Source organism: Carassius gibelio, chromosome B9 (genome assembly GCF_023724105.1).
Source record: "Carassius gibelio isolate Cgi1373 ecotype wild population from Czech Republic chromosome B9, carGib1.2-hapl.c, whole genome shotgun sequence".
NCBI classification, from domain to species: Eukaryota; Metazoa; Chordata; class Actinopteri; order Cypriniformes; family Cyprinidae; genus Carassius; species Carassius gibelio.
Genome location: NC_068404.1, coordinates 9095291 through 9122437, shown reverse-complemented (window position 1 = coordinate 9122437; position 27147 = coordinate 9095291). Strand labels below are relative to the sequence as shown.

Here is a 27147-nt window from a genome sequence, read left to right as displayed (position 1 = left end):
CCTAAGAATGCTGCTCGCGTGCAAGAGATGCTTGTGTGTGCAAGCACGCCTGGATGCATGTGAGAAAGCTTTGCAGATCATTTGATAGGCTCCTGGAGAATTGTGAGAATTTGACAGACATCAAATGTTCGCCTGCTTTCCCACGGCTCTGTTATTCTGTGTGTCATTACTTTCCAAATTGACTTCTCTTTCTCCTGTCAGCTCATGTCAGATTGAGTTTCTTCTCATCCTCCCCCTTGCACATTTTCCAGTCATATCAATATGAAGCATACTGCCCCTGTTGCCTGGGATGCCCATTGCATTTGAATTGCTCACAGAGAGCTGGGGTTTGGAGTCTGCAAGGAGTTACCAGTCCTCAGCCCAATTTCCACAGCTCCCTATTTCTGTGTACTCTGTGACAGTGACAGCACACCGAGCGTGCATATGAGAACATAAAGCGTGTGATTGTGGGCTGTATGTGGCCAAATGGGATCAGTAGAGGAGGCAGGAACATTGGCAGTGGCAGATCTCCTCTGTTACCTGGGAACAAGTGAGAGGGCTTATTTTTGGCTGCCTGTCAAGACACTGAAATGCAAACTGGGGTCCTACTCAGAATACGACGGGGTACCTGTCTGTTTCACTGGCATTTAGACAATGAATGTGTTTACATGTACATTGAAATCCTGGTAACTGTCAAAAATCTGCTCATTATAATAACACGATTTTGAAACATGCAGAAGAGGTGCACACATGGAGGCCGCCAGAATGCTGGCAGAGGTGTTTACATTAGGGCTGGAATTTGACACACATTTCACGTTGCGTTTTGATTAGATATAGATTATTTTGGATATGTATCAGGTACGCATGCCAAATTTTCTCAAGGAATTTTTTTTTTTTTTTAACAATTACAATTACAATATATTTTAACTTCAATTTGTTTTTAATAGTGACTGTCATAAAAAAAAAATTAACTTTGAAAAACAGTAAAATATTATAATGAATTTATTATATGGTGCATATATTTAGCAAAATGCCCCTCTCTACAATTTCTTTTTCTAGCTAATTAACGAGTTTATGGTCACTGAATACACTGATTGAGCTATTACATGAGACAGAATTGCAGAGGTTTAGTCATGTTTATTGTTGTGCTGAAACTGATATAAGTGTGGAATAGATGATTAGTTCACATGCACCTTTTTTTGCCACTTTTATTTAACTGTGGTGCTACAGCGATCTGTCACTCCACAATAAACAGTGCCAAAATGCCATTTATTGCCATACAGTGGACAGAATTTGAAATCTGAGACTTGGTTTCATATTAAAAGTACCAAAGCACAATACTTTTTGCGATATATTGGATGGGAGGTGTCCTTAAATGTTCTGTCCATTAACTGAAAACGGGCTAGACTAATCGATTCTTGGCATTTGAGAATCAATATTGTTTCATAAAAATAAGAATCAATTAAAATATCTGTATAAGATAAGATATCTGTATTTTTTACCTAGCCCTAATTTACATGCAGTGAAAAATTGGAGTTATGGACAATGGGATGTGTGTACTGATCTGACTTACTAAAAGTATGTTTTTGACATGTTCCCTGTATAAGAAAACCAAGTTTTTGACACTCATAAAGAATCATATTCCAACTAGTGGTGTTCATATATGTTTGTGTATGTTTGAAGTGGAAATGTATGTGCTCAAACCATTGTCTGTTTCTTAGGTTACTTGTTCCTTTGTTAGATATATCATATCAGAGTAATTCCACCCCTCTTTAGAGCTGAATATTAAAGTCTTCAATCCTTAATCTCTCTTTTCTTCCTTAGTTTTCAGTGCACCTCCAGGACTCAAGTGTTTACTTTTTGGCCCTCTGACACAGTCTACTCTGTCACATCACTAGTCTCGAGTAGATCAGCTTCTATTTGCCCAGAAGTGGGAACAATTTTCTATAGTAGGAGAAAATGTTATGCTTTAAGACATCATTGAACTAAAGGGAATTTTCCAGTTACATTAAAGAGTAATATAGGAATGGAAATCATGAGGAATTTAAAGCAGAAGCGTGCCATTTCCCTGCCACTTACATCACCAAATGTGTCCTCTTCGGCATTAAAGCAACAAATGTTGTTTCTGTCTTTTTGACCGATTCATAATTTAAAAATCCTACTGTATGTTTGTTGTTGCATGTGCAGTCAGTGAGTACATTTCAATAGAAAGGCATGTCATCTTTTTCTTGTCAGTGTATTTTTTCACTGTTGTGCTGTGGCACTTTATATTTAGTATTGAAAATATAGTCATGAAGTTTTTATGATTTTAGATTTAGTGAGTATAGTGTTATTTTTATGCCTATGCACTGGCAGAAGAATGCAGATGTTAAAGAACAGATGAACTGTTAAATGTTAAAAGGGCCAGGAAAAGAAATCAATGCATCGCGAATCGAGAAACGATTCAGCATCGATTCTGACATTTTCCAAATGCATCGCGGTTCTTTCTCGAGTCAGTTCTGAGCCTAGTTTTGAACAGTAGATGGCACTGCAAGCTTTAGAAACAGCAATACTCTGCTTTTTGAAAAGGTTAAAGGGACACTAAGCAGGAATTACTCCCATCTAGTGGTGAAATTGTATTTTGCATTCAAACTAATTTTGCTCTCCAGCGCCTCGCTTTTTCAAATGCATCTACGGTAGGCGATATGTACCAAAAAGCTTTGACAGGATGTCTTCTAATAGCACTTCGTCGAGTTTTCCTTCAGGTGAACAGGTGTGTTATTTCAAACAAACTGCAACATGACAACTAACAAACGAATGTTACAGTATGAATTACTGACTGTGGAAAACATGAAATATTGTAATTAGTAGTTATGTCTAATTTATTCGTTATATTTTCTGAATTATATGCATTGTTAGATATAAAAAAAATATTATAATATAGACTGTAACACTGACTTACCTGTCGAGAAGAAAACTGGCCACTTCAGCGTCTCTTTTGAAATCTTTATAAAGCATTAGCTCTTTCCACCTAGAAAAAGCTTCCCCGACATTAACTCTTGTTTTCTGTAATCTACGGTCACGTTTCCTTTTACGTTCTATTTTTTACTGTTTTGGCGACTATGTTTTCTTCTCCTGTGGCGCGGCATATGTATGGTCCATAATAAGAATGCAATCCAGACTTTTAAACTTGCCTGTGCAGTTTCAAGCGCCTCTCACTGCTCTGCACCTGCGTTTCTGGCTCTGACCGAAAACGCGCTGTGGAAACGTGTTGGCTTAGTACTTTTTGTCCCTCTCTGCTATTATAGTTTTGCAAGATGGCGGAACTACATGGAAGCCTCCGTCGACCTACCCGTCCCATGTATATAAAGATAATAAATTCTTCATTTACAAGGATTAGTTTAAACATTGGCATAGGTATTTGTACACCATTGAGGGCATATTTATGAATAAAAATATTGATTTTAGATAATAAAATACCTAAAAAGTTACTTATTGTCCCTTTAAACAAATAACAAGTGTGTTCACAATGGGCTGTTTACATTAATCTTGCGTCATAAAAGAGGTGAAATTACATGACTCAGCCGAACGCACAAGCGCTCTTCAGCACTCTTTTTCGTGAGCATTTGAGTGTGTAGATAAAAAGTAAATTAGAGCGCCATCTGCTTAAAATCTAAGCTCAGAATTCATCTAAATAAATTTTTGATTATTTCCATGATTGATTGTTAATTTAACAATCAATTAAATGATTAATCGTTAACCTTAATTCTGCAAAATGCATCTGTTGCAGTGGCATATAGTAAACAGCATGACAGGATGTGCAAATGCCACTCAAACACAGGATTCCTCAACCAAACTAAAAGGGGTTTTAGTCTAAATAAAAGGCTAGTAGCATGATTGTATAATAGATAGATGTGATTATGATCATTTGATAAAATGAAGAGACCATGCTGCAGTTACATTTGGGATCATTTTACTGTGTTTGACATATCCCATCACGGAGACTGCTGAATGGATAGATTCATTCATTCACCGCTGAAGGATAGAGTAGAGATCATGGACATCTCTACTCAGAATCGATCCACGAATCGACTGTGCATCGATTTATCATTGCAGCCCCATTAAATGAACAGAGTCATAGAATAATTATTCCCAAGGTTGCCAACCCCCCCGAAATCTTCGAATCCATGAGATCCTGGGGTAACTTAATAAAAAGTCTATTTCATTTAAGCAACTCTTAAGCACTGGTAAAAGCTGTCGATCTGTCAAGACTCAATCAATCAGTTGTCATTTCTGTTTTTCCAGATTTCTACTTACTGTTTTGCGTCTCTCTTTATTCCACTTAGGCCTTGGAAAAATGAAAAGGAAGACTAGTGCTCGTGATCCATCTCCCACACCCAGCACAGAGGCAGAGTACCCGTCCAATGGCAGCGCAGGAGGAGGTGGAGTGGGCGGGGCTGAGCGGATCTATGACCTCAACATTCCCGCACTGGTGAAGTTTTCTTATGCAGCTGAGCGTGAAGATGAACTCAACCTAATAAAAGGGGAGAGGGTGGTCGTGATGGAGAAGTGCAGCGACGGCTGGTGGAGGGGTAGCCATGCCGGCCGCGTCGGTTGGTTCCCGTCCAACTACGTCCAAGAGGAGGTGGGATACACAGACCATGATAGCGTCTTTGGGGACTCTTTGGGGGGCTTCCGGTCCTTAAAACTGGGGCAAGGTGCGGCGATGGCCAACGGCCGGCCGGGAGGCTCTGGGAGCTCCGTTCTGCATATGGTCCAGACTCTGTACCCCTTCAGCTCTGTCACAGAGGAGGAACTGAACTTTGAGAAGGGGGAGACGATGGAAGTTTTGGAAAAGCCAGAGAATGACCCAGAGTGGTGGAGGTGTAAAAACAGTCATGGCATGGTCGGTCTTGTGCCCAAGAACTATGTGGTAGTGCTCAGTGATGGTCCAATAGCGAAGGGTTTAGGGTCAAGTCATGGCTCCCCTCACATCAGTCACACAGTTCCCTCACGTACAGGCAAATTTGCTGGAAAGGATTGGTACTATGGTAATGTGACACGGCACCAAGCTGAGTGTGCACTTAATGAGAGAGGAGTGGAAGGAGACTTTCTGATACGGGACAGTGAGTCATCGGTAAGTTGGACTGAATTTCCTCACATCTGCATGCAAACTATTGCAGCAACCTGCCCACATAGTTATGCAGCCCTTATTGTGTAATGTAATGTACTGTATTGGACCCCAAATGGGTAGAAACTGCACTAGCCGACTGAACTGCACAGTGTGAACCAATTATTTGTGCAACCCACTGGATGTTGGATCAGTTTGTACACTGTTGAATAAACCAAGAAACTTGCTAAATTTATTTGAATTGCAATGAGAATATGACTTCCCATAGTGCTGTTTAGAATGGGGCGCTATGACCAAAATCTTACATAGGTAATGTTTTATCAGATATTACATATTTTTGGTAATGCAATATATGTATGCTATATATTACTAATTTGTCAGGAAATTAATTAAAAAAATAAATTAATATTAACATAATTCTATTAATGTGGTCACATACTTAAAGAATTAATTATTTTCTTTGAAACTTTTTGTGGAAGTTTTAATTGGAAGATAAGATACAAATTGATATTTGCCAGAATATGTAATGTTCACCAGACAGTAAACTCTGCTTTTCTGCAACACAGTTTTTAATGTTTGACATGTTTTTCTGAATAGTGTGGGGTTTTTAAATCATGCCGTGGAATATGGTAAAGTAGATTCTCCAGCGGTTGACATTTCTAAAAATCACGCAAAATACCCTCATATCACTCACCCCTGGGGTTGTGTTTCGGTTTGTCCTGTAGTCACATATGTACTTCCAAATGTGATTTATTTAATTTTTTTTTTTTGTAAGATAGATTTAGAGTTAAAAGAAAGATAGATATGATACATGAAAAAGCATGCAGAACCCTATAAAGAATCATAACAAGAAATCAATCAGAGATCGAAGAATAAAACCTGGAAATGCAACAAACAATTCTTGATTTTTTTTGCCTTAAGTTCAATACAGAAATCTTGGAGGAAGTTTTACTGCCCCACAAGGCTGTCCTCTCTTAGCTGCTGTGTGACTTGGTGTCAGCTTTATTTTATTTTAATCAATGCTGCCATCTGGTGTTTAGATATGGAAATGCAGCAGCAGCAACAACGTCCCATTCATTTATCTCTACGTGTCTGTTTTTTTGTTTTGTTTTTTCAGCCCAGCGATTTCTCAATTTCTCTGAAGGCTGTGGAGAAGAACAAGCACTTCAAGGTGCAGCTGCAGGACGGAGTGTACTGCATCGGTCAGCGGCGTTTTAGCAGTATGGATGAGCTTGTAGAGCACTACAAGAAAGCACCCATCTTCACCAGTGAGCAAGGAGACAAACTCTATCTCGTCAAGCCCCTTGCCTGAATTTGTCAGACGTTACCTCTCCCCCTGTGCATCTCCGTTCCCTTCTTACCTTATTTTGTCTCTTGCCCCTTTCAGAAGCAACTTCAAGGACTATTTGACTTTTCTAAGCCCAACATTGCCTCCAGTCCTGTTGGGAGCAGTAGCAACTTATCATTCTTTTAAACAGATGTCCGTCCTTGATATACATGCCGTGTTTCTTGTTTTTGTTTTAATGATTTACAGTCACTTCGGAGGTTTTGGTAAAGGACAAACAGAACGGCATTTCACTGAGCAACATCTGTAGAGCTCTCTCCCAGGTTTTGGACAGCTGTTCCTCTGCTCTTCCTGTTGCTGGATTATCCTCAACCCACATAACATTGGTTTACATTTCTCTGCCCAAAAGAGCATCACAGTATGTAAATGTGTACTTCTTGTACTGAATTGGCAGAGGAGAATAGATTCATGTGCATGTGTGAACCTCGATCCTTCGAAGCAGGTGAGCATATGAAGAATGAGGAGTGTGATTTGGTTTCCAACAGATGGTGTCTCCATTCATAGGGCTCATCCGAAGGCCGTGTATCTTCTCTGTATGTTCACACTGCAGCTGCCTGTCTGTCTTAATCTGAATCCAAACTGATAATTGAGATGACAGTCAGATTTCACCCTGAAATAAAGTGGTGCTGTCCCATCCTCTGAGCCTTTACAACCACTGTTTTTGCATCTGCAGTCCCATCCCATATACATGAAGGTAGTGTTTGGACTTCTCTGCTCCTATAATGCGAACATACACCGCTTTCCAGGTATTTCTCTTGGATCAGGGTTTCTTCAGAATCAGGGTACGTCATAAAGGGAGAATAAATGCCGCAGTTATGACAGGCTTTAAAAGAGATGGATGTAAAGAGAGAGAAGAGTGTTGCTATTAAGAGAGAGTAGATTCTGTAAACAAGGAGAAAGTTTGAATGTGTGTCCTTTCAACCAAATGTGCCACCCACTTCCAGTTCTGCTACTATTGATGTCTTATTGCACCTCACCAACATGTCTTCTCTGCTCTCAGTAACAGATAGTTGATTGTGAACACTAATTCAAGAGTAATAAAACAAATATCATTTTATTTCTTTGCTTTAGTCTATTACTCGAAGTCTGTTTACCAATAAGCGTGTTTGGTCAAGGGGTTTTCCGGGGTTTGTTTTGTTTTTTATCTATTTGTCTGAATGTTATTGAGCAATGTTATTTAATTCCTCTTTCCACTGTATGTACATATATATATATTAAATAACAGATATGGTGCATATATGAATCGTTTAGATCCAGGATTATGGTACTGTACTGAGGACAGTGTGGTGAGAATTGAAATACTTTTGTTCAATAAAAGTTTTGCAAAATAACTTAAAATGACCTTTGGTGTTGCCTGTGCTTTCTTTGTTCATTTCTCATTACTATTGACATCACCTGCAGGTTAACATTTTAAAGCCATGCAGAGTGTAGTTCCAACCCTGTCCCAACACGCATACCATGTAGTTTTCAAATAAGCTTAATGACTTGATTAGCTGCGTGTGTGTTTAATTAGTTGAATCTAAACTGTGAAAGGCTGTGGCCCTACAGGAACTGAGTTTGACATCCCTGTTGAACTAGTTATATTTTTACAAAAATGTAATGCAGTTCATGTGTGCAGTTCACCGGTGGATGTCACTATCAGACAGCTCTAGATTATAGTAAAACACAAAATAACATTTCCAGGCTTTTCATACCATAAAACCAGGCGCAATCTTTTTATCTGATCTAAACCTAGCAACATCCATTATTATACTGTGATAATTACATCAGCTTTTGCATTATTATAATTTTTTATATCGGTATTGTTGATACATTTAAATTATTATCTGTAGACTGCTGTTTATCGTATTTTAAAGGGGCGTTGAATGCTTGAATCTGATAGGCTGACGAACGTTCTGTGGGAATCAGTGGGAAACTATAGCTGATTAACAAGAGTGTAGAAGCACCTAACCCTGATTTTAAGCCTAAAACAGATATTTCCTGAAATGTTGCTCCAGGAATAACAAGGATGTTGCGAATTCCCGCTACTTTCACACGGGATGTTTTTATGTCAGTCGGGTTAAAGCGACCACAATAACGTGATATTTACCCCCCTGAATGTGATTTCTACTGGGGATCGCCCCTGAAAAGCGACTAGTTTTTGGCTAGTTTTGAGTAGTAATTGGGCGGGTTTTGCTGTGAGAACCTGGCAACCCTGCTTGAAGTGTGGTAACCGTAGTATTTGGGGAATAATGGACTCTGGGAAATTAAACCAATAAAGTGATGACGTTTTGACAACTGTATTAATTTGACAGTCAAACTTTAGGCCATCGTCAAAAAACTAATCCCAGGTTTTTTACCCATGATTTCAGAGACAATGACATCCCACTTAAATCCAATTTCGGGGAGTCTGGAAGTTCAGATGGTAAAAGAAAGAAAAAGCTTTGCTTTAGAAAGCAAACGCAGCTGAAAAAAAGCAAGTTTTGACAACTGTATTAATTTGACGGTCAAACTTTAGGCCAATGTCAGAAACTAATCCCAGGTTTTTTACCCATGATTTCAGAGACAATGACATCCCACCCAAATCCAATTTCGCGGAGTCTGGAAGTTCAGACGGGCTAAAAACAATAATTTCAGTTTTCATTTCATAAATAATTTTAAAAATGTAATGAAAGCCAGGCCTACACATCCACCAAACAAGCCATAAGAGATTCACTGCCCACAGAATTTATCAGGCAGATAAACCTGAGTATCTTCTGCATAACAGTGAAATGACTGTTGATTCTTAAAATCAAACCAAGAGGAAGCATATAGAGGGAAAAACAGCAAAGGAGCCTAAATAGAACCCTGGGGAACCCCACAGGGCAAAAAAAAAAAGCATTGAAGCAAGATGCTCACCCATCTTGACTGAAAAACTCATACTTGCAAAATAAGATTAAAACTTCACCTCTTAAACCAACGCAATGTTCTAATCGATCAATGAGAACAACATGGTCAACTGTATTCAAAAGCAGCTGTTAAATCTAAAAGCACTAGAACTGAAAAATCCCCTGAATCACAGGATACTTCACCGTTTTTAATAGGCTATTCATTAGCATAAAATTCAATATGCTATTTACCCTAATGTCTAGAAGAAGAGTAAATGCACATTTTGACCAAGAATGAAAACTAATACAATAACTAACCATAAGGTCTAAAGCCACTTTTCCTCTATTTCCAACAAATGACCGAAGATCTAAAACAATCACCACAACTCAATCATCAAATCAAAAAAAATTTCCCAGCTGATAGACACTGTTATGGATTCTGTGGCGTAGATGCTAACAGGCCTATAGTTAAGCTGTTGTTATAGTTTAGCTAGTTACAGTAGATAGATAGTTATTATTAGGCTATAGCCTTAATAAGAAAAACATCAAAGTAGCATAGCTTGTTTTTTCTCTTCTATTTTTTAATAGATGTCTAGAGTTTTCATTCACATGATCTGTACTTTGAACAAACTGTAGTCCAAACTTTGCAACTGATTACTACTTTGTCTGGTTGCCACTTTCTTTCAGGACAAAATAAGTTTTGAACAAAACAATTTAGTGCAAAAAGGAACCTTTGTTCTTTTGTGTTCTTTTAAATTTGGATCAACCTTCAATTGTTTCCACCATATAAAAAATGCAATCCTCATTCACATGCACTGTTTTTGTATAGATGTGTGATTGGCGGAGTGTTTTCTCAGACAGGGACGATCATTGTGCTGATGAATGCAATGAGGATGTGAAGAAGTTCAGTGTTTTTCTCTCTGTCTGCTAATGGCATATGGTTTTCACTCGCACTCCTGAAATCTGTCATGTCAATAAAATCTTGTATAAACAAGAATGACATTGTGACCGGTTATTTTACCACTGAGCTGTTTTTCTTCTACTTCTGCTTGTCCCTGGCTGTTTCTTCTGTCGGTGCAATCCCAAACGGTCCTTCACCACTCAAGTAACATGGACATGTTGAGTCTGGCTTAGAAAAAGAATGTGATGGCATCAATTCTGGCAAAAAAGCAAAGCACTCTTCATGCTATTTCACTGGTCAATAGCACTTATTTGAGAAGGACAGACAAGTTTAGACTCACTCTTACAGGCTTTTCTCTGCTTCTAACTTCTAGGTACAGTAAGTTACCGCTCATGGATCTGACAGCATCATTTCAAAAACAGAGATTTTTATTCAGCAAAATGTATTCAAATTACAGTAGATATGTTTATAGTCATTTCTGTTTCTAATTAATGCTATAGTCTTTAAATGTGAATATGTTGTGCTTTCACATTAAGCAATCACATTAAGATATATAGTTTTTGCAATAATTCTGTCCCATGTTCTTTCTCAGCACACAGGGTGACGTTATGCCTCATATTCGTATGTTTGTGCTTCTCTGCACCTTCCTGCTGATTTGTTTCTGTGAAGCAGGTAAGATCTCAGTTCTCCCATCTGTTGATGTGATTAAATGTTCTTAAGTATTTCTTTCACTGCTGCTTATTTAGCGTGTGTGTTGGTCTGTTTCAGCTTTAGCCAGATCCATTAACACCACCGGACTAAACAGTCCAAACATTTGGCCAGCAAGTCTGGCTTAGTAGCTTTATTATTGTTCTTAATTACACTGGCTTTTTGCCAGTAAAGGCTTTAAAAACGAACTGGAACTTATTGAATGTTATGTAAGAGAGCCGTATCAGTCATAAAAGCACATTCTTCACTGCATTAAAAAGTAGTTGTGTAGTTGAGAAAGAGGGGGATATCTTCTTTCAGATTAATGATATTTCTGTGGAATTACTTGATTTGCTTGCCAAGGGTCTTAAATATTTGAGACTCTCTCACTGATGAGAAATGATCTATGTTTTGAGATCTAAAAAGCAAGTATATATAAATATATATTTGAGTTAAATATTTAAGGGTTTATATTTAAGTTTCTTCAGTTGTGGGAATTTTTGGCCCTTTGGACTCGACGTAAATAATAAATAAATAAATAAATCATTGCTTGGAACCAAAAGCATTTGTCGTGGATGGTGGAATAACCATATTTGTGCAAAATCCAAATGAATAAGTTTTACACAATAAATAATGCAATTGTTTATTTCACTCAGTGATTAAATTAGCATGGTTTAAAAAAATATATATATTATGGACTATCTAGAACGGAGACATTTTGAAAAGTAAAAATAAATATATAAATAGTGTCCATCGATGAAGAAATACCCTTATTCCCTGAAATCGTTTCATCATCTTAAAGCTTGAAAACAGTACTTAATTTTTGCCCAGATGTTTGCCCCAATTTATAATTCATTTGAGTCAATACTAGTTGCTGAATGAACTTTTCTTTGAGATTCAGACAGCTAAATGTAGTCATCAGGGATCAAATATATTTGATATTTTGAGCCGATTTTAAAATACCTTTTGTTTTCAGTTGCCACGTCTCCTAGAAAAAGGCACATGCATGAGTTTGTGTTCGGAACAACTTGAGTAACTGATCCTCATTTATATTTCCATTATCTCTATAACCATTCACACAGTCTGCAAGTGTTTGATGGCTTTAGTGTTTTAAAGTCATGACACGTATTCCAGTTTGTTTGTCTGTAAGGTGTTCCAGCTCACAGGGAGATCAGGGCAAAGAGAAGTGTCCCGTACTGGAACCTCTGGTCGTCTGATTTCTACGGCTGGGTGGATGAGTTGCGATCTCAGAGCGGATATGACACGCTGCTGGACTTGGCGAGAAACTATTGGGCTCACTTTCCCATTGCTGGTTTTCTAGGTTATGGAAGCACCCCAGGGCAAGAAGACCATCATCCAGAGCTGGAAGTTGAAGACTTAAAATAACATGGCAATGTCTTTCCCACTGGGCTTTTTCTATATACAGCTTTCCCCTCCATTAGCTGCCTGGGTATCTATTACAGTACATGTATTTTTCCTTATGGAGCATCATCTTGTGCCCCCCCATCTGTGAATCATTTTTGCTGATTTTTCTCCCGCTCACTCTTTTATTCTTGCACGCTAAATGATTCAGAAGATGTTTATTGTTAGTACAACATCAAGCACATTTTGTAAATCTGTGATTTTAAATGTAAGTACAGCAATAAATGCAGTTTACAATATGTTTTTTTGGATTTATTTGACCAGAGTTCAGGAGCTCAAGCTGTTTCATAATTGCATTATTAATGTACAGTATTGTGATCATTTAACAATAGAAGATAACTGTAAGCGTCGACCCAAAGCTTCGCTGTTTGTGCAAATCAAGAAAATGAGGCCCAGTTGAGGTCACAGTCATATATAATATAGCCTATATATTTTTTCAAAATAGTTGCGTTTCAGCACTTACAAATTACAATGAATGATTACGACTTTAAACATGCTTGTTTAAAATAATCGCCATTTCCGTCTTTTATGCTTTGTAGATTTTTGGCTGAATCTTACTGTGTTTCAAGGAAATACTGGAAGATAATACTAATAGGTTTAAATCATCAAACGCCCAGCACTTAAGGCAAAAGGAGCTAAGACTTCTTTAGATGATTTGTCATTACTGCTGTTTTACCAAATTGTCAAGCCTGTAGTCTGAAATTGTGATTTTCTCCCATGCTGAGGCGAGAGCTTGGCTGTGGAGGAGTTAAATGACATTAGCGTTACATGGTGTGTTCTGCTGACTGGTTTCATGTTTCTTCATACAGCTCCATGTCTGTAGGTTTGATCTCTTCTCATCAGGCTCTGCTATCTGTGACGAACATCCGGCTCACAGGGCTTTTGAGTCACTTTCTCACCATTTAAATCATTTAAATCAAATATTCCTGAGATTTAGAAGGACATGAGGAGGATTAAATGATGACACTATTTCCACGATTTGAGCATAATAGCTTTCCAACTGTTGCTTGTTTTGTCTCCTCTTCAGCTGGCAAAATTAATGTTCAATCGGATTTACATCTGGAGATTGATTTGGGCAATCTAAGACTTTACATTACTTTGCCCTGATAAAGTCCTTTATGATGCATTAAAGCAACAGCTCTGCTCAGCTCTTCTCAAAAAAGTACACTGCGGTTGCTGGATATTACATTTCTACCATAATTTTCCACAGTGTAACAATCCTGTAATATTATACTCCCTATGACAATATTTCTTATGAAACATCATCATTTCAAAGTGCAACTGAACTATCCAACTGCACTGGATGGCTGGCCTCAAAACACATGAGTGCTAGAAGAAGGACAACAGCTTTGAGGAGAAGGAAATGATGATCAAACAGGCAGTAATATAACACTCCAGATTATTACCACAGTCCAAAACTTCAGCCATTTGATCTTTAATAAAAAAAAAGCATAGAGAGGAAATGACTAACAGTGATTAATCAGATAGACAATATAAATCCAAGCATAAGCACACAAACAGATCCAGCAACACAACTCTCATTCAACCAATCCACTGTGCTGAACAAAATCTCTTCACTGCATTGAAATGATCAGGAATCATAATGCTAAGAAACTGTTTGCACGATCATGCTTGTCTCTCCTTTGATCAACTGGAAGGTAAACATCAGTAAAGCAGAGCCATCCTTTTCTTCAACAAAACAACAGATGAAGCTCAGGGTCTGCTGATTTGCTGGTGTCTTTCACTACCGGTGGTCTCTGTGGTCCTGTGAGCATCTTATAACGTACAACAACACATCAATCCAAACTTTGGAGAGGACAAATCACCAGTACTGAAGTCTCAGAACCAAAAAATACGAATGAGCGTTTGATTCAACTTTAATTCAAATTTGAATAAAATATCTGTACGAAGAAGTGAAGATAGGCCCATTTTCTAAAACTGAGAAACACTAAACACTTAATAAAGCAGACTGGGATATGAATTCTGCTCGTGCAAGCTGAAATAATCCTGTAGTCAGAAAAAGTCTCTAACAAGCCCTTGTTAGCTCTCCTGGATTACCTCGGACACAGCTAACAACCAACAAATTGGTCGAGCAGCAAATTAGTGTGTGCTCGCACTTCTACCAACCTCAGCCTTTGGGCCTGTTAGCTCAGCCTGTGACCACACACAGCCGTTGCCTGTTTCCAGGAGTATGTCCCATCGGGTCGGCTTGACGAAAAGGGGAAAACCTCACCTCCACAGTCGGAAACAAAGAGCTCCAACAACTTGAGAAGGCGTTCAATCCAACACATTCATCTGATTTCATTTTGTATTGTAAAAAAAACAAAAAAAAAAAGATTTTCTGAAGTTGTAAATAAAGATTACACACACACACACAAATAATCAATGAATCAAGTAGCTTGTTTTAAATGACAAAATGAAGTATTCTAAATGTATGATTTAAGTTACAGTCTGCAAAGGAGTGTATAAATAATTCCAAATGCTCAATTTAATCTTTTTTTTAATCAAATTAAACTTTACACCCCACAAAATCTGTAATTTTCTGGCACTGTTTAAAACACCAACAGATGTACCAGAAAACATCTGGGACACGTATGCATTTTTTTTCCTGATACTGAACAATCAGGATTTTTGCACGAGTTATTATTACAATTATTAATACATGTGAAAATTGAGGATTACATAAATACTGTGTAACATATAACCTGACTCATTCTTAGTGGAAGTTATAATTAAGAGATGAAAAAAACATTTCAAAAGAAAAATGCTACAAAAAGCATCACATTTTGTGAGAAAGTGTGACATGCCACAGAAGACATGCACTATTTTTTGAAATAAGCACCCCAAACTTAGTAAGAAACTTGGGTTCGATTTATCAAATATGATGCAGGAGGATGTTTTTCAAGAAAATGCAGTTTCACTCTTTCTACTTTCATATTTAATTCTTGCTTGTCATTTCTTTGTAAGTTTTTGGGGTGACATTTTCTAGCAATTTCCAAGTGTAAACGGTTTTTAAAGTACAGTAAAATAACTCAACATGAGGAGGTTTAAAGAATTCAGACCAGTAGTTTGGCTATGAAAAGCTGAAACCCCACATAATGTGGAAAAATACTAACGCTGCACATGTGTAAGCACTTATATGTACAAGGAGACATGGTCTTTCTGCTAGTCGACTTGGTTTACAGTCATTTGCCAGCTGCAGTTTCCGTTGAGAACGTTTGCGTGGGCTTCCCTCGGGCTCTCTCCTCCTCTCTCCTCTCTGTGTATTCGCTTGCAGATCAACGGTGTTGTGCAAATCGACAGAGGAGACAAGAAATCATGGTTTCTGAAAAGTTTTACTTGCGCTTGCTCACCTTCGTGACCCTTTTGACAGTACTGGCACTCTCGGGTAATTTCTTCTCTCTTTTTACCCTCCTCGTCCTTTCTTGCACTTAGCAGCTCACTTTTTGTTTCTTTCAAAAATGCATGTTAAAAGTTTCTTGCACAGTCTAGTTTTGTCTGAAGCCTTCACCTCATATTGTAAGCAGAAGAGGTGGGAAAGGTCAATAAAGGTACTGTGGGCAGACATTTCTATAATTGTTTGGTCTGTGGATGTGCACTTTAAAGACAAATTATTCTTTTTTTTTTATCATCAAGCAGCATGTTAAATGTGTGAACGGAGCTGTAAAAGCAGGACAGATGCAAAATGTATGAAAAATAAACAGTTCTGAAATCGCTTACATATGCTTATGATCCTGCTCCCTTCCCCCCCGTCTGGTAGCGTCTGATTGAGTCAAACTTTCCACAGAGAGATTGAATGCATGAAAACTGTTCAGTTCTTGAATGAAGTCTTGAAAATACCAAACATAGCTGAATGTTATGAACTCGAAGGACATTCTTTTGTGAAGGTGCTTGCCTCTCTTACATCTTGATAAATATTTCTTTGTATTCTCTATGGTTTTGAGTAAATATGTTCACTGAGAGCCTAATAAACAAACACAATGTGATTACAGTAGAAAACCCCATGTTGAATCAGAATTTCTCTGTGGTCTGCATGACATGTCTGATGCTAAAAAGCAATGCAATAAACATTAACTAATCAACCCAAAATATACAGTAGCCTATCACAAAACACTTTACAAAAAAAAAAAATAATAATAATAAAAAAAAAACAATAATAATATTTGTATAAAATATAATCTTATGTGATGTGTCAACGCAGATAATTTTGGGAATGTTCTTTTCAATAATGTCATTGTAAATTATATGGTAATTCATTGTAGTAATTTGTAAAAAAAAAAAAAAAAAAAAACATAGGCCTACATTAAAAATGTATAAAATATATAAATCCTTCTAATTCAGTTTTTGATATTTTCTAGATGTCGCAAGTGAGAACACTCTGGAAAAACTCTTGATGAAAAAGGGTAATTTCTTTTGTCAAAATATTCACCAATTTAAGGACATGGAAGACTTTTCTATCTAGCATAAATGTTTTGAAAACATGTCTGCATATATTATGCATTTTTGTTTAATTCTGCCAAAATCTTGTAAATTTAAAACATAAAAGTATGTTTAAGTATCTTCTGAAAACTTGTTTTCCAATCGTCGCTCTAATCTAAAAATCCCCCTGGTGTACCCGGATGTTCCGTGAGCCCTACTTGCTGTGGTTGTCTTTGTCGCCCACTAGTGGACGGTGATGTAAAGCCAGCTGCAGCTGTGGCTGTGACTCCCTCCAGGGCCAAACAGTTCCTGGCCTCCCTTAAAAGACCCAAAAGGAACCTGTGGGACCGCAGCCGCCCTGATGTTCAGCAGTGGATCCAGCAGTTCATGTACATGGGCTATGATGAAGCAGTGAGTGCTTCTTGTCATTTCCTAAAAACGCCTGCAAGGGTGGGAACCAGGGGGAGCCCTACTGTAGTAACCAACATTATTATTATTTTTTTAATATTATTACTGTTTCCAAAATTTGATTTACCAGCAGTCATATCACTTTACATTATAGCCTATATGGCACATTCAACAAAGTATCAAAAAGTACTGTGGTGTTTTGAACATGAACAATGTAAATATCATGCTATAGGTACCATGGTACTACCATTTGATGCCATCTCTGTATAATGGTACTCCCAAAAAATATCAAGCTTATTTCATTACAGAACCGCAGCTTCTATTCATTTATTTGTGTTTGTCTAATATAGAGACATATAATGTAAACAGGTACATTTTTAATATAAGGATGAATAACTCAATACTTTTGATACTCAATTTGGCTGGTTTTAATATTTTTAGTATTTAATATCTATTTAATATACTGAAATGTAACTAATATGCTATTTTAAGTTCAGCTGAACCAATTTCCATAAAGATATAGCTTATACAACACTGTCTCTGTACATTTCACCTGCGTGATTCTTGATGTTTGTGGTGTGTCAGTAAATGTTTTAGTGATGCGATATCTTGTTTCAGACTTCTGGGATTTATATTTCAGTTTGAACCGTTTTCCTCTCATTTCCTTCAGAGACTTGAAACGGATCTGGCCTACTGGATGGACTACTACCGCTCCAGTGACCAGGGTCGCCAGCATCACTATGATGAAAACTCTCCCATGGGGCCCCGCAGCGCCGGCTCTTACAGACACGGGGCTAATGTCAATTACGACTACTACTAAAACAACGAAGACAAAACCGCCCTGATTTAGCACACAGCGGCACCAGCTTGCTTCTTCCTTCTGTACTGTGTGCTTCCTTTTGTAAATGAAAATCACGAAGGGAAAAAGTCAATTTTAATAATTCACACATAAATGAAGAATGCCATCATTTATTTGAAAATGACAAAAAATAATGGAAAAATATAATAAAATTAACATATAGAGTTGAAAACCACTGTCATATACCATATGATACCTTTTTGTGAAGAAAAGACTTTTAGAAATTCAGGTCATTAGCAATAATCTTGTCAAATCATATTTTGAGCTCGACAGCCCCAGTCTTCTTTCATATAAATTTCATTACACGCAAAGGAACAAGAATGATGTTATTCAAAAAAAAAAAAAAAAAAAAAAGAATTCCTAAGGGGTTCGGAGTAAATGATCAGCGAATCATTTCTGGGTGAACTCGGTGTCTGTGTGCTGTTTTCAAAAGGCTGGAAAGAGTTACAATAAAAATCACATTTTCATATCATTCATGTTTGTTTGTTTTTTGAAAGAAATTAATACTTTTATTCAGCAAGGACGCATTAAATTGATCAAAAGTCACATTTACAATGCTACGAAATATATTTTTAACTATTTATAAAACGAAAAGAAATGTTGAGAAGTAAATCTCCATGTTAGAATGATTTCTGAAGGATCATGTGACACTGAGGAGTGATGCTGAAAATTCAGCTTCGCATCACAGGAATAAATGACACTTTAAAATGTGTTCAAATAGTTAAACAGTTATTTTAAATTGTATTAACATTGCACAATATGATTGTTTTAATTTAAATTTTTATCAAATAAATGCACTGTCAACAAACCAAAAATGTCTGCCGACACAACACGGACAAAAATCAGTAGTGAACAGAGAAAAGAGATATACATGGGAATACATAGATAAAATAAAATTTGATAAATACACTTAAAATGTTAAATAACTTTTCATTAAGCAGAAGGGCAGAGAAAGTGAGATTAAAAACAGAATACAGTGAAAGTCACAGTAAATATTTTATTAAAATATTTTCACCTGAAGTCAATTATAGGTTCAAAGTTCTGTATGAAGTTTCACAAAGGTAACAGCAGATTTTGCCCAAAATCATCACAAAGTTTAAAGCAGAAAGAACATTTTCCAAAGCTTTTTTTTTTCATCCGTGTACTCAAATTTCCTGCTCCAGACCAGACATTCGAGATCTTTAAATAGTTTGCAATCGCTAATTTCCATAATTTTCTACGCTAGCTTTGACGACGATAAAAAAATAGATCACATCAATTAAAACGGCACAGAATGTAAACACAACAAAAAATGCACACGAAGATCTAAGCTTGCTTTAAATAACAGACAGACGACTGACAAACCAAAGTGCAAGGCAAAGTCTGTAAATCGGATATCTTTGAGGCACATTTGACTGAAAAACAAACTCTTTAGAGACAGCTCTCTGCCTGAGCTGCTTTTCAAAACATTTGGGAAAAACATCAGAAAAATTCCTCTTTTTTTTCTTCTCAAAAAGATGGATCTGAAAGCGGGAGGCGGGAAACCCACGCCATAAAATGGCTGCTGGACGTCTAAGGTCCTTCAGTATCCCAGCATCCCTGAGATCAACACAATTCATCAGTTGTGTCTGGGTCTTCCTTTTTTCATCCGCGCAGCTTTGGGTTTGGGTATATACTGATTGTTGGCTTGATGCTCCAGCTCTCGGCTGAAGTACTGGATGGTTTTGTTCAAGCCTTCCTCCAGTGGCACCTGCAAACACACAAATCACATCTTATTAAACCGACTGCTCCGACTACAAATATGATCGGATCAACCATATTTGAGTGTACTCATTTACTATGTAAATGTGCCTACAGTTAGACCTATTAATATTCCTGATTATTAATATAAATCATTTATAATATTCAGAAAAATTCTATAATTCTTATTAATATTACTACTAGGAACAAATTTAATGTGGTAAATAAAAGTAAATCTTTTAAAAAAGATCTACATACACAAAGTTTTAGGTAAAACTGTCCTAATATTCATGATGCTCACCACAGGTTCCCAGCCCAGAAGCATTTTGGCCTTGTGGATATCTGGCCGTCTTCTCTGTGGATCATCCTGTGCTTCTGGAAGGAACTGAATATGACTGCGGCTCACTGAGGAGACAATCAGCGGCGTGCTGTTAATTTATTCAGAGATTCTTAAACCTCATTTGCAATTTTATAAAGTTTCTACTTACCAACTAGACTCTTAATAAGCTGTGCAAACTCTAGTATAGTGTGTTCCTCTGGATTGCCCTAGGAGAGGAGAGAAGAGAAGAGAAGAGAAGAGAACAGGAGAAAAGAGAAGAGAAGAAAAGAGGAGAGGAAAGGAGAGGAGAAAAGAGGAGAGGAGAGGAGAAAAGAGAAGAAAAGAGAAGAGGAGAAAAGTGGAGAGGAGAGGAGAAAAGAGAAGGAGAGGAGAAAAGAGGAGAGGAGAGGAGAAAAGAGAAGAGGAGAAAAGAGAAGTAGAGAGGAGAGGAGAGGAGAAAAGAGAAGAGGAGAAAAGAGAAGGAGAGGAGAAAAGAGGAGAGGAGAGGAGAGGAGAAAAGAGAAGAGGAGAAAAGAGGAGAGGAGAGGAGAAAAGAGGAGAGGAGAGGAGAAAAGAGGAGAGGAGAGGAGAAAAGAGAAGGAGAGGAGAAAAGAGGAGAGGAGAGGAGAGGAGAAAAGAGGAGAGGAGAGGAAAGGAGAGGAGAACAGGAGAAAAGAGGAGAGGAGAAAAGAGAACAGGAGAAAAGAGGAGAAGAGAGGAGAAAAGAGGAGAGATTTAGATTTATAATAGTTATCCAGTTCATATAGCATAAATGTACTTGTGTAAACATGACAAACATATTTTCATGTAATCAAATGACCAAATTGCCTGTGTGTGCGTTTTGTTTAATATTAATTACTATAACAACGGTCAATAGTATAGCTGTGAAGTAACACTATTAAAAACTGTATATAAAACTAATTATATATATATATATATATATATATATATATATATATAGCTATAACTAGCTGAAGTTGAAGTTAATTATTTGAAAGTTATGTTAACTACAATAAACCTGTACTGATGCCTCAGTTAGGAAGTTTTTCCTTCTCAGTTTCTAAGGAGAAAATGATAACTAGACATTCCACCTTAAAGTAAAACTGAAAACCAGGCCTAAACCCCAAATTACTGAATTGTTTCTGAAGGCAAATGCTAAACTCACCAGGTTCACTGGACTACTGATGTTACTGTTCATCAGGGACACCAGGCCATTCACCAGATCACTGGGGAAAACAGAAACAACTAAACCAGAGTATGTGACATCAGGACGAAGCACAGGGAAAGAACAATGCAGATGTTATGACTATCTGAAGTGACGAGCAAATTAATGAAATGGAAATAAAATGATAAACTATTTAAACTCATTATTCAATATAAGCTTTTGGCAATCTGCAAATCTGGTTGTATGAATGAGTCACAGTTGATTTTCTCTTCAGGGGGTTCAGACACACATATGTGAATTCCTTCAGTGTGTGTGGGCATGAACACAGCGGGGCAGCAGAGATCTCGCTAACACACCAGCACAGCCATTTAAAGCTTCAGATTCAACATCAGATTTTCAATTCAATGTAAGATTTTCAGCACACATCCAGTCCATTCAGTCTAATGCAGTGCAGGTCAAGTGTAAATCATGATGCTTAAGAGCTTTTAAACTAAGCACTTGACCTTGTAGTACTGTGCAATTTCATTGATCCAAGATGCCACTCGTTGTGACTGTATGGATTGTCAAAAATCTTTTGATTAGTCATTATTGTGTCAAGTGAAACAGTTTTGCTGCTTGACACAGTAATGGTTCAGCGTAGACAAATGGTTTGTTGTAAAAATAACTAGTTACTTACAAATAATAGTTTTGGATCGATCTATAATCGTTCCTACATTATTTAAATAATTTCAGCTGTTTCCTTTCTTTTTTTGTCTTTTAGACCAAATGTAGACATCCTTTATGTAAAATATCTTAGTCAGGACAGTACTAAATAAAAAAATAACATGCTTTTTGTAAGATCTCTTATTTTGTTAAAATTACATTTTCTCAGATTCTGCAAGGGGTTCACAATCTTTCAAGTGGCAATGTATACGTGTGTGTGTGTGTACATATATATATATATATTTATGCATGCATGCATGCGTGCGTGCATGTGTGGTGTACGTACAGTGCCGCGAAAAGATTTTTGTCCCCTTCCAGTTCTTTTTTTTAAGATTCAGATCAATCAAATTTTTATATTATACAAATATTATGCAAGTAAATACCAAATGCAGTTTTAAAATGATTATTTAAGGGAAAAAAGGATTGTTCAAAGGATGAGAGTCATCATTTAGAATTGAGTTAGTCATCCGCTGTAACTGTCTGGTATACAATATACTGGTGAATTAAACCCTTCCAGTGCAACCTGGCTGCTGATCTGTATATTCTGAAGGCCTGTTATAGTTTTCAAACTAGCCCAGACTGAGCTAAGGTTATTTGCTGCCATTATATTCTCCAATTCAGATTTGTAAGTCTGTTTTGCTTTTTGAATTTCTATTTTAAGTTCCTCAGTGGCTATATGCAGATCAGAGGGTACTCCCGGTTTCTTTTTCTGTATGCTGAAATTAACAGATTTGATAACCCATGGCTTCTTATTAGGGTAAACCTTAACAGGTTTACAGGGAATAATCATATTTCTACAGAAAGCAAAATATATGAGTATGTTACATCAGCAAAATGATTAGAATCAACAGGATTGTAGGAGCATGTTCTAATAAAGCATTCCTGCAGGCAGAGCACTGAGTCTGCATCCCAGACTTTAATGTCCTTTATCTGCACCTTTTCTCTCCTCGAAACGGTTTTGTATGTGGGCAATAGATGCACACGATTATGATCTGCAGAGTCCAGTACAAAATCTTACATTTGCCCAAAAATATCTGGATTATCCCCAAGACCTTTGGGCATATATTCTGTGGACTGATGCAACTTAAGTTTAACTTTTTGATTTCTTCACTCTCTCAGAAAATCCTGAAGGAGAATGTCTGGCTGTCAGTTTGTGACCTCAAGCTCAAGAGCACTTTATGCAGCAGGACAATGATCCCCAACACAACAGCAAGTCCACCTCTGAACAGGTCAAGAAAAACTCAATTAAGGTTTTGAAGTCCAGACTTAAATCCGATTGAGAAGCTGTGGCATGACCTTAAACAGTCCTTTCATGCTCGAAAACCCTCCAATGTGGCTCAATTAAAACAATTCTGCAAAGAAGAGTGGGACAAAATTCCTCCACGGCGATGTGAAAGACTCATTGCCAGTTATCACATTACATCATCACATTTGATTGGAAAGCATTACAATCAAATGATATTCAAATATTTCTTTATATTTCTTAACATCTTTCTCCATCATGTGTGTTTAACAATTAATAAAGGTCTAAAAAAGTGAATGCCTGACATGAATTTATAAAAGAGAGCAGAGAGCTGAGTGCTGCCACGTAGAGATTCATATTGTGCAAGGCAGTTATTAATTTATTATTATATAGGGCAGTATAATGTGAATAGCATTATGTGCAGATAAAACTGTGCTCCATAAAGAACATTCTCTTATCAGGTCTCTTCTCAAGCTGTGTGCTTTACACTCTTGCATGAAGCATGGAGGGGGTTGACAGAAACAGTCATGTTAAGTCAAATATCACCATTACTTTTACTTGCGGTTAGTGGTTTTTCAAAGTGTGAACATTGCTTGCACATTTGCGCTTCATACATGAATTAGACCTGTGGCTTAATTAAGAAAAGGTTTTCTGACGAGGTATTGTTATTCTCAGTCATCAGTGTCAACATTTTAGACTGGCAAATAACAAAATGGGTGAAAAAAAAATCCCCACAGTTTTACAATAATAGAAGGGCTTGAGCAGCAAAGTTTGAAATGGGGATTCTCCTGTTCCCATCCAATGCAGAAACTACAGTTTCACACTTCAGAAGATCTAACAGCTGGATTCTCCAAGTTTGCCAGGTTTGTAAAATGATATGCAAGACTTGTTGAGATGATATAGATGTGTGTTTGCTGAATGATAAAGGTATATGGCAAAGTATTTAGCATCTGTCTTTGTATTGCTAATAATAGAAAGGCAAACACTTAAAAAAAAGAGAGAATTTACTCAAAGTCATAAGAATGGTTCACCCAATAATTATAATTATTAACTTTTTGTGTTCCATGTTTAAAAACAAACAAACAACCAGTTTAGAATAACATGAGGGAATAAATGAGAACAGAGTTTTCATTTTTGGGGTGAACTATTTCTTTTCGATGTGCGCCAAACATGAGCCACAAGAGTTGACTTTAATCTGTCAATACAGCTGGAATGATAGATGAGAATTGGTCTCTTTCCCTTTAATAACAACATGAGATCAATCATACCGGTCCATCTACTCTTCACTGAGTGTACACTGCTTATTTGAGATAACGCCACCGTATATATCTTTACGATGAAACCGATCAGAGCTGCGGTGTTATCTCCTTGAGCGGTGTGGGCTCTGACCCTGAGAGGGATATCAGGGCTTGTGGAAATCAAGTTTTCAAACAAGTGCCATGTTTATGTATGAGTTCACTTTACCTATGATCATCTCATCCTTTCTTTCGTGTGATGTTTGACTGATGTCTTTTCCTCCAGACCATATGCATATAAATAGTTAACTTTTGATATTAAAACTAGCAACAACAATTGTGCAATTACACGGGTATTGATGTCAGCTAATGGAATTTGGTATTGTGACAACCTTACTAGTAAGTATATAAGAGCAGCTCAGGCTGCATCTTTCTTTCTTTACATATGGACAATAATGCCATTAAAATTGATAAAACAGGCAGTGAAATCTCTTAAACCACAAAGGAGAAAAAAGCAGATTTTAAGAAGACTTAGATAAGTGAGAAACATCACAGATAAGATGGCCAAGATGGTATGGGGTTAGGGTACCATGTTTGTGGACAGTGAGTGACACTACATGCTGCTTGTATGGGACACCTTCAGTATGTTAATTTGGTGCTACTGTCTTGTTTTAAATGTGATACAACAACTTTCTAATCTGGTTTGTTTGGCTAATCCTGCTCTTATCTACTGCCCGTCATGATCTCTTCCATCTTCTGATCTTACTATGCTCTTCTTTTAAAGGTCAAGGTTCTGCTGTCCGAAAGACCTATCTGCATACAATGCTAAAAACAATTTAAAGGCAAAATGTCAGACATTATCTGAATGACAATTTGTTTAAATTCAGAATCAATATTTGCCAAGGCAAATATTTAAAAGTTCAAAATTGAAAGTCAAGGTTAAACGATTTCTTTATTTATTTAGATTAGTGCATCAGAACGAGTCAATCTTTCGCCCGTTATCTGGCTCGGCTCGGTGTTCATCTTCAGTTCTCTCTTCACAGCAGTTCAGTCAGTGTACTGTTTGAGTAAATGAATTACTCCGGGATATTGGTTTGTTTTAGTGTTTAGTGTCAGCCACATTAAACAAGTTAACAGCTTAAGTCATTTGTGGATAAATGCGTATTGGAGACGCGAACCATTTTAAACGATTCAGTTCGATTTGGTGAACTGGTTCAAGAAGATCCGGGTTACATCGAATGATTCTTTAAAATATCTTAAAAGGTCTTAAGGGTATGGAACGACATGAGGATGAGGGCTTATTTCAATTAGTCAGACTTATTTTGAACCAGATCAACTGATGATTAAGTCAGACTGAAATAAGCTTGGCTTATTTGGTTAACTTGTTTTATAAAAACGGGTCCCTGGTAGTAGGTGTTCCCTGTGTAATGTTGACATTTATGTTGACCTGCAAAACTTTGGCAATATTTCATAAATGTCGAGTAAAAAAAAGTATTGTGAAATGGAATTTTCCTCTTAGGATAAGACATGGCAATGGATTTGAATGGATTTTGGATTTTCTTGGCGGTTATAGTACATTGAGGAATGATCATATTAAGGGTAATGGAAATGTGCATGTTGATCTGCTAGTTTAACTACAGGAAAATTTTTCTAAAAAAAAAAAAAATCTTAAAGAGCCACACAGATGGGAAATCAAAAATTACCTGGATTACAGTGTATGATGTAGCTGTCCATCAGTGTAAACAATGTGCAAAGTAATTAAACCAAAAAGTACACGATTTATAAAGTTATTGGCTTCTAAAGTACGGAGTCGACTCTGAATCGCTGAAACGAGTCGTTATAGATTTCAAATCTTTTGCCCATCTCTATGCACGTCACTAGGAGCACTTTGCATAATAATCTCCGCCTACCGTCTTGGGAGAAACGGAACTCTGACCTGCCCCACCCCCCACACAGACGCTCTGGTTGGTGTGACAGCATCATGTCGAGGAGACAGTGTGTTTTTAATTGTAAAGGCAAGTTTGTTTTATTTTCACTGCCAAAGAATGAAGATCAGAAGAACAGAATTAATTTTTACCACAATACCAGAGCAGTACAACAAATCCCTTTTGTATGTGTGCTGTCTGCAGCCTTTGACTGCGCTGATTTACAAACACGTCATTAAAATGAAGTGTAACTCCGTGAATACTCAACGAAGAGACATGAGAGAAATTTCTATAGAAAGCTTGACATGTCTACTTTAAAACTAAACAAGTGCTGAAGATATTCTGTCATAAAGTAATCCATATGAAAACAACGCGATGTCCGTTTTTCACTTCTCCCTTCGTGACCACGCCCCCACACTGAACCCCCTATTCAGATTCAAACTGAAGTGCGTGGCTTGAATACACCCACACAGAAGAAAAAGCAGCGAGACTGTTCAAGTTTTTTATTTTACTGTTTGCTTCGCGGTGAGAGGAATAAGACATAATTCACCCCAAACAGATGCTAACGCATTGTTTACCGTGGAGGTGTGTGCAGAACAACCAATCAAAACTGACTATGTCAATTGACCAATCAGAACACAGTATGCTACCGAAAGGTGGGGTTTAAGGAAACTGAATCTTTTGAACAGCTTCGCGCGAACCGTTTGGGGATCTCTGAGAATTGAGGTAATTTTAAAATGATATTTTGACAAAATGACAATGTTTTTTAACCTTGGATGGATTTAAACCTGTTGTACAGGATTTATAAACCGTGATAAGAAGCTTAGAATTTTCATCTCACTGGCTCTTTAAACCACATCAAC

The 27147-nt window shown here is 37.2% G+C and overlaps 3 protein-coding genes across 4 annotated transcripts in view; 2 read left to right on the top strand and 1 right to left on the bottom strand.

Moving 5' to 3' along the window:
* nck2a (NCK adaptor protein 2a) overlaps positions 1-7775 on the top strand; it is a 57537-nt gene extending 49762 nt beyond the window's left edge. For both annotated transcript variants that reach the window (XM_052566205.1, XM_052566206.1), the window contains exons 3-4: positions 4305-5095; positions 6207-7775. In XM_052566205.1, coding sequence (XP_052422165.1) covers positions 4305-5095; positions 6207-6401 — 986 coding nt within the window. In that variant the 3' untranslated portion in view covers positions 6402-7775. The remainder of the gene's footprint in view (positions 1-4304; positions 5096-6206) is intronic.
* A 7732-nt stretch (positions 7776-15507) lies between these two features.
* ecrg4a (ECRG4 augurin precursor a) lies at positions 15508-18448 on the top strand. Its single transcript, XM_052565602.1, has 4 exons — positions 15508-15678; positions 16649-16693; positions 16957-17120; positions 17788-18448. Exons 1-4 carry the CDS (start codon positions 15609-15611, stop codon positions 17935-17937), a joined length of 429 nt encoding a protein of 142 aa, XP_052421562.1. The 5' UTR covers positions 15508-15608; the 3' UTR covers positions 17938-18448.
* A 511-nt stretch (positions 18449-18959) lies between these two features.
* Positions 18960-27147, bottom strand: part of uxs1 (UDP-glucuronate decarboxylase 1) — a 55119-nt gene continuing 46931 nt past the window's right edge. The window contains exons 12-15 of the mRNA XM_052565601.1: positions 21180-21240; positions 20184-20241; positions 19997-20100; positions 18960-19705 (exon numbers count right to left, since the gene is read on the bottom strand). Of these exons, the coding sequence (XP_052421561.1) occupies positions 19574-19705; positions 19997-20100; positions 20184-20241; positions 21180-21240 (355 nt within the window). The 3' untranslated portion in view covers positions 18960-19573. The remainder of the gene's footprint in view (positions 19706-19996; positions 20101-20183; positions 20242-21179; positions 21241-27147) is intronic.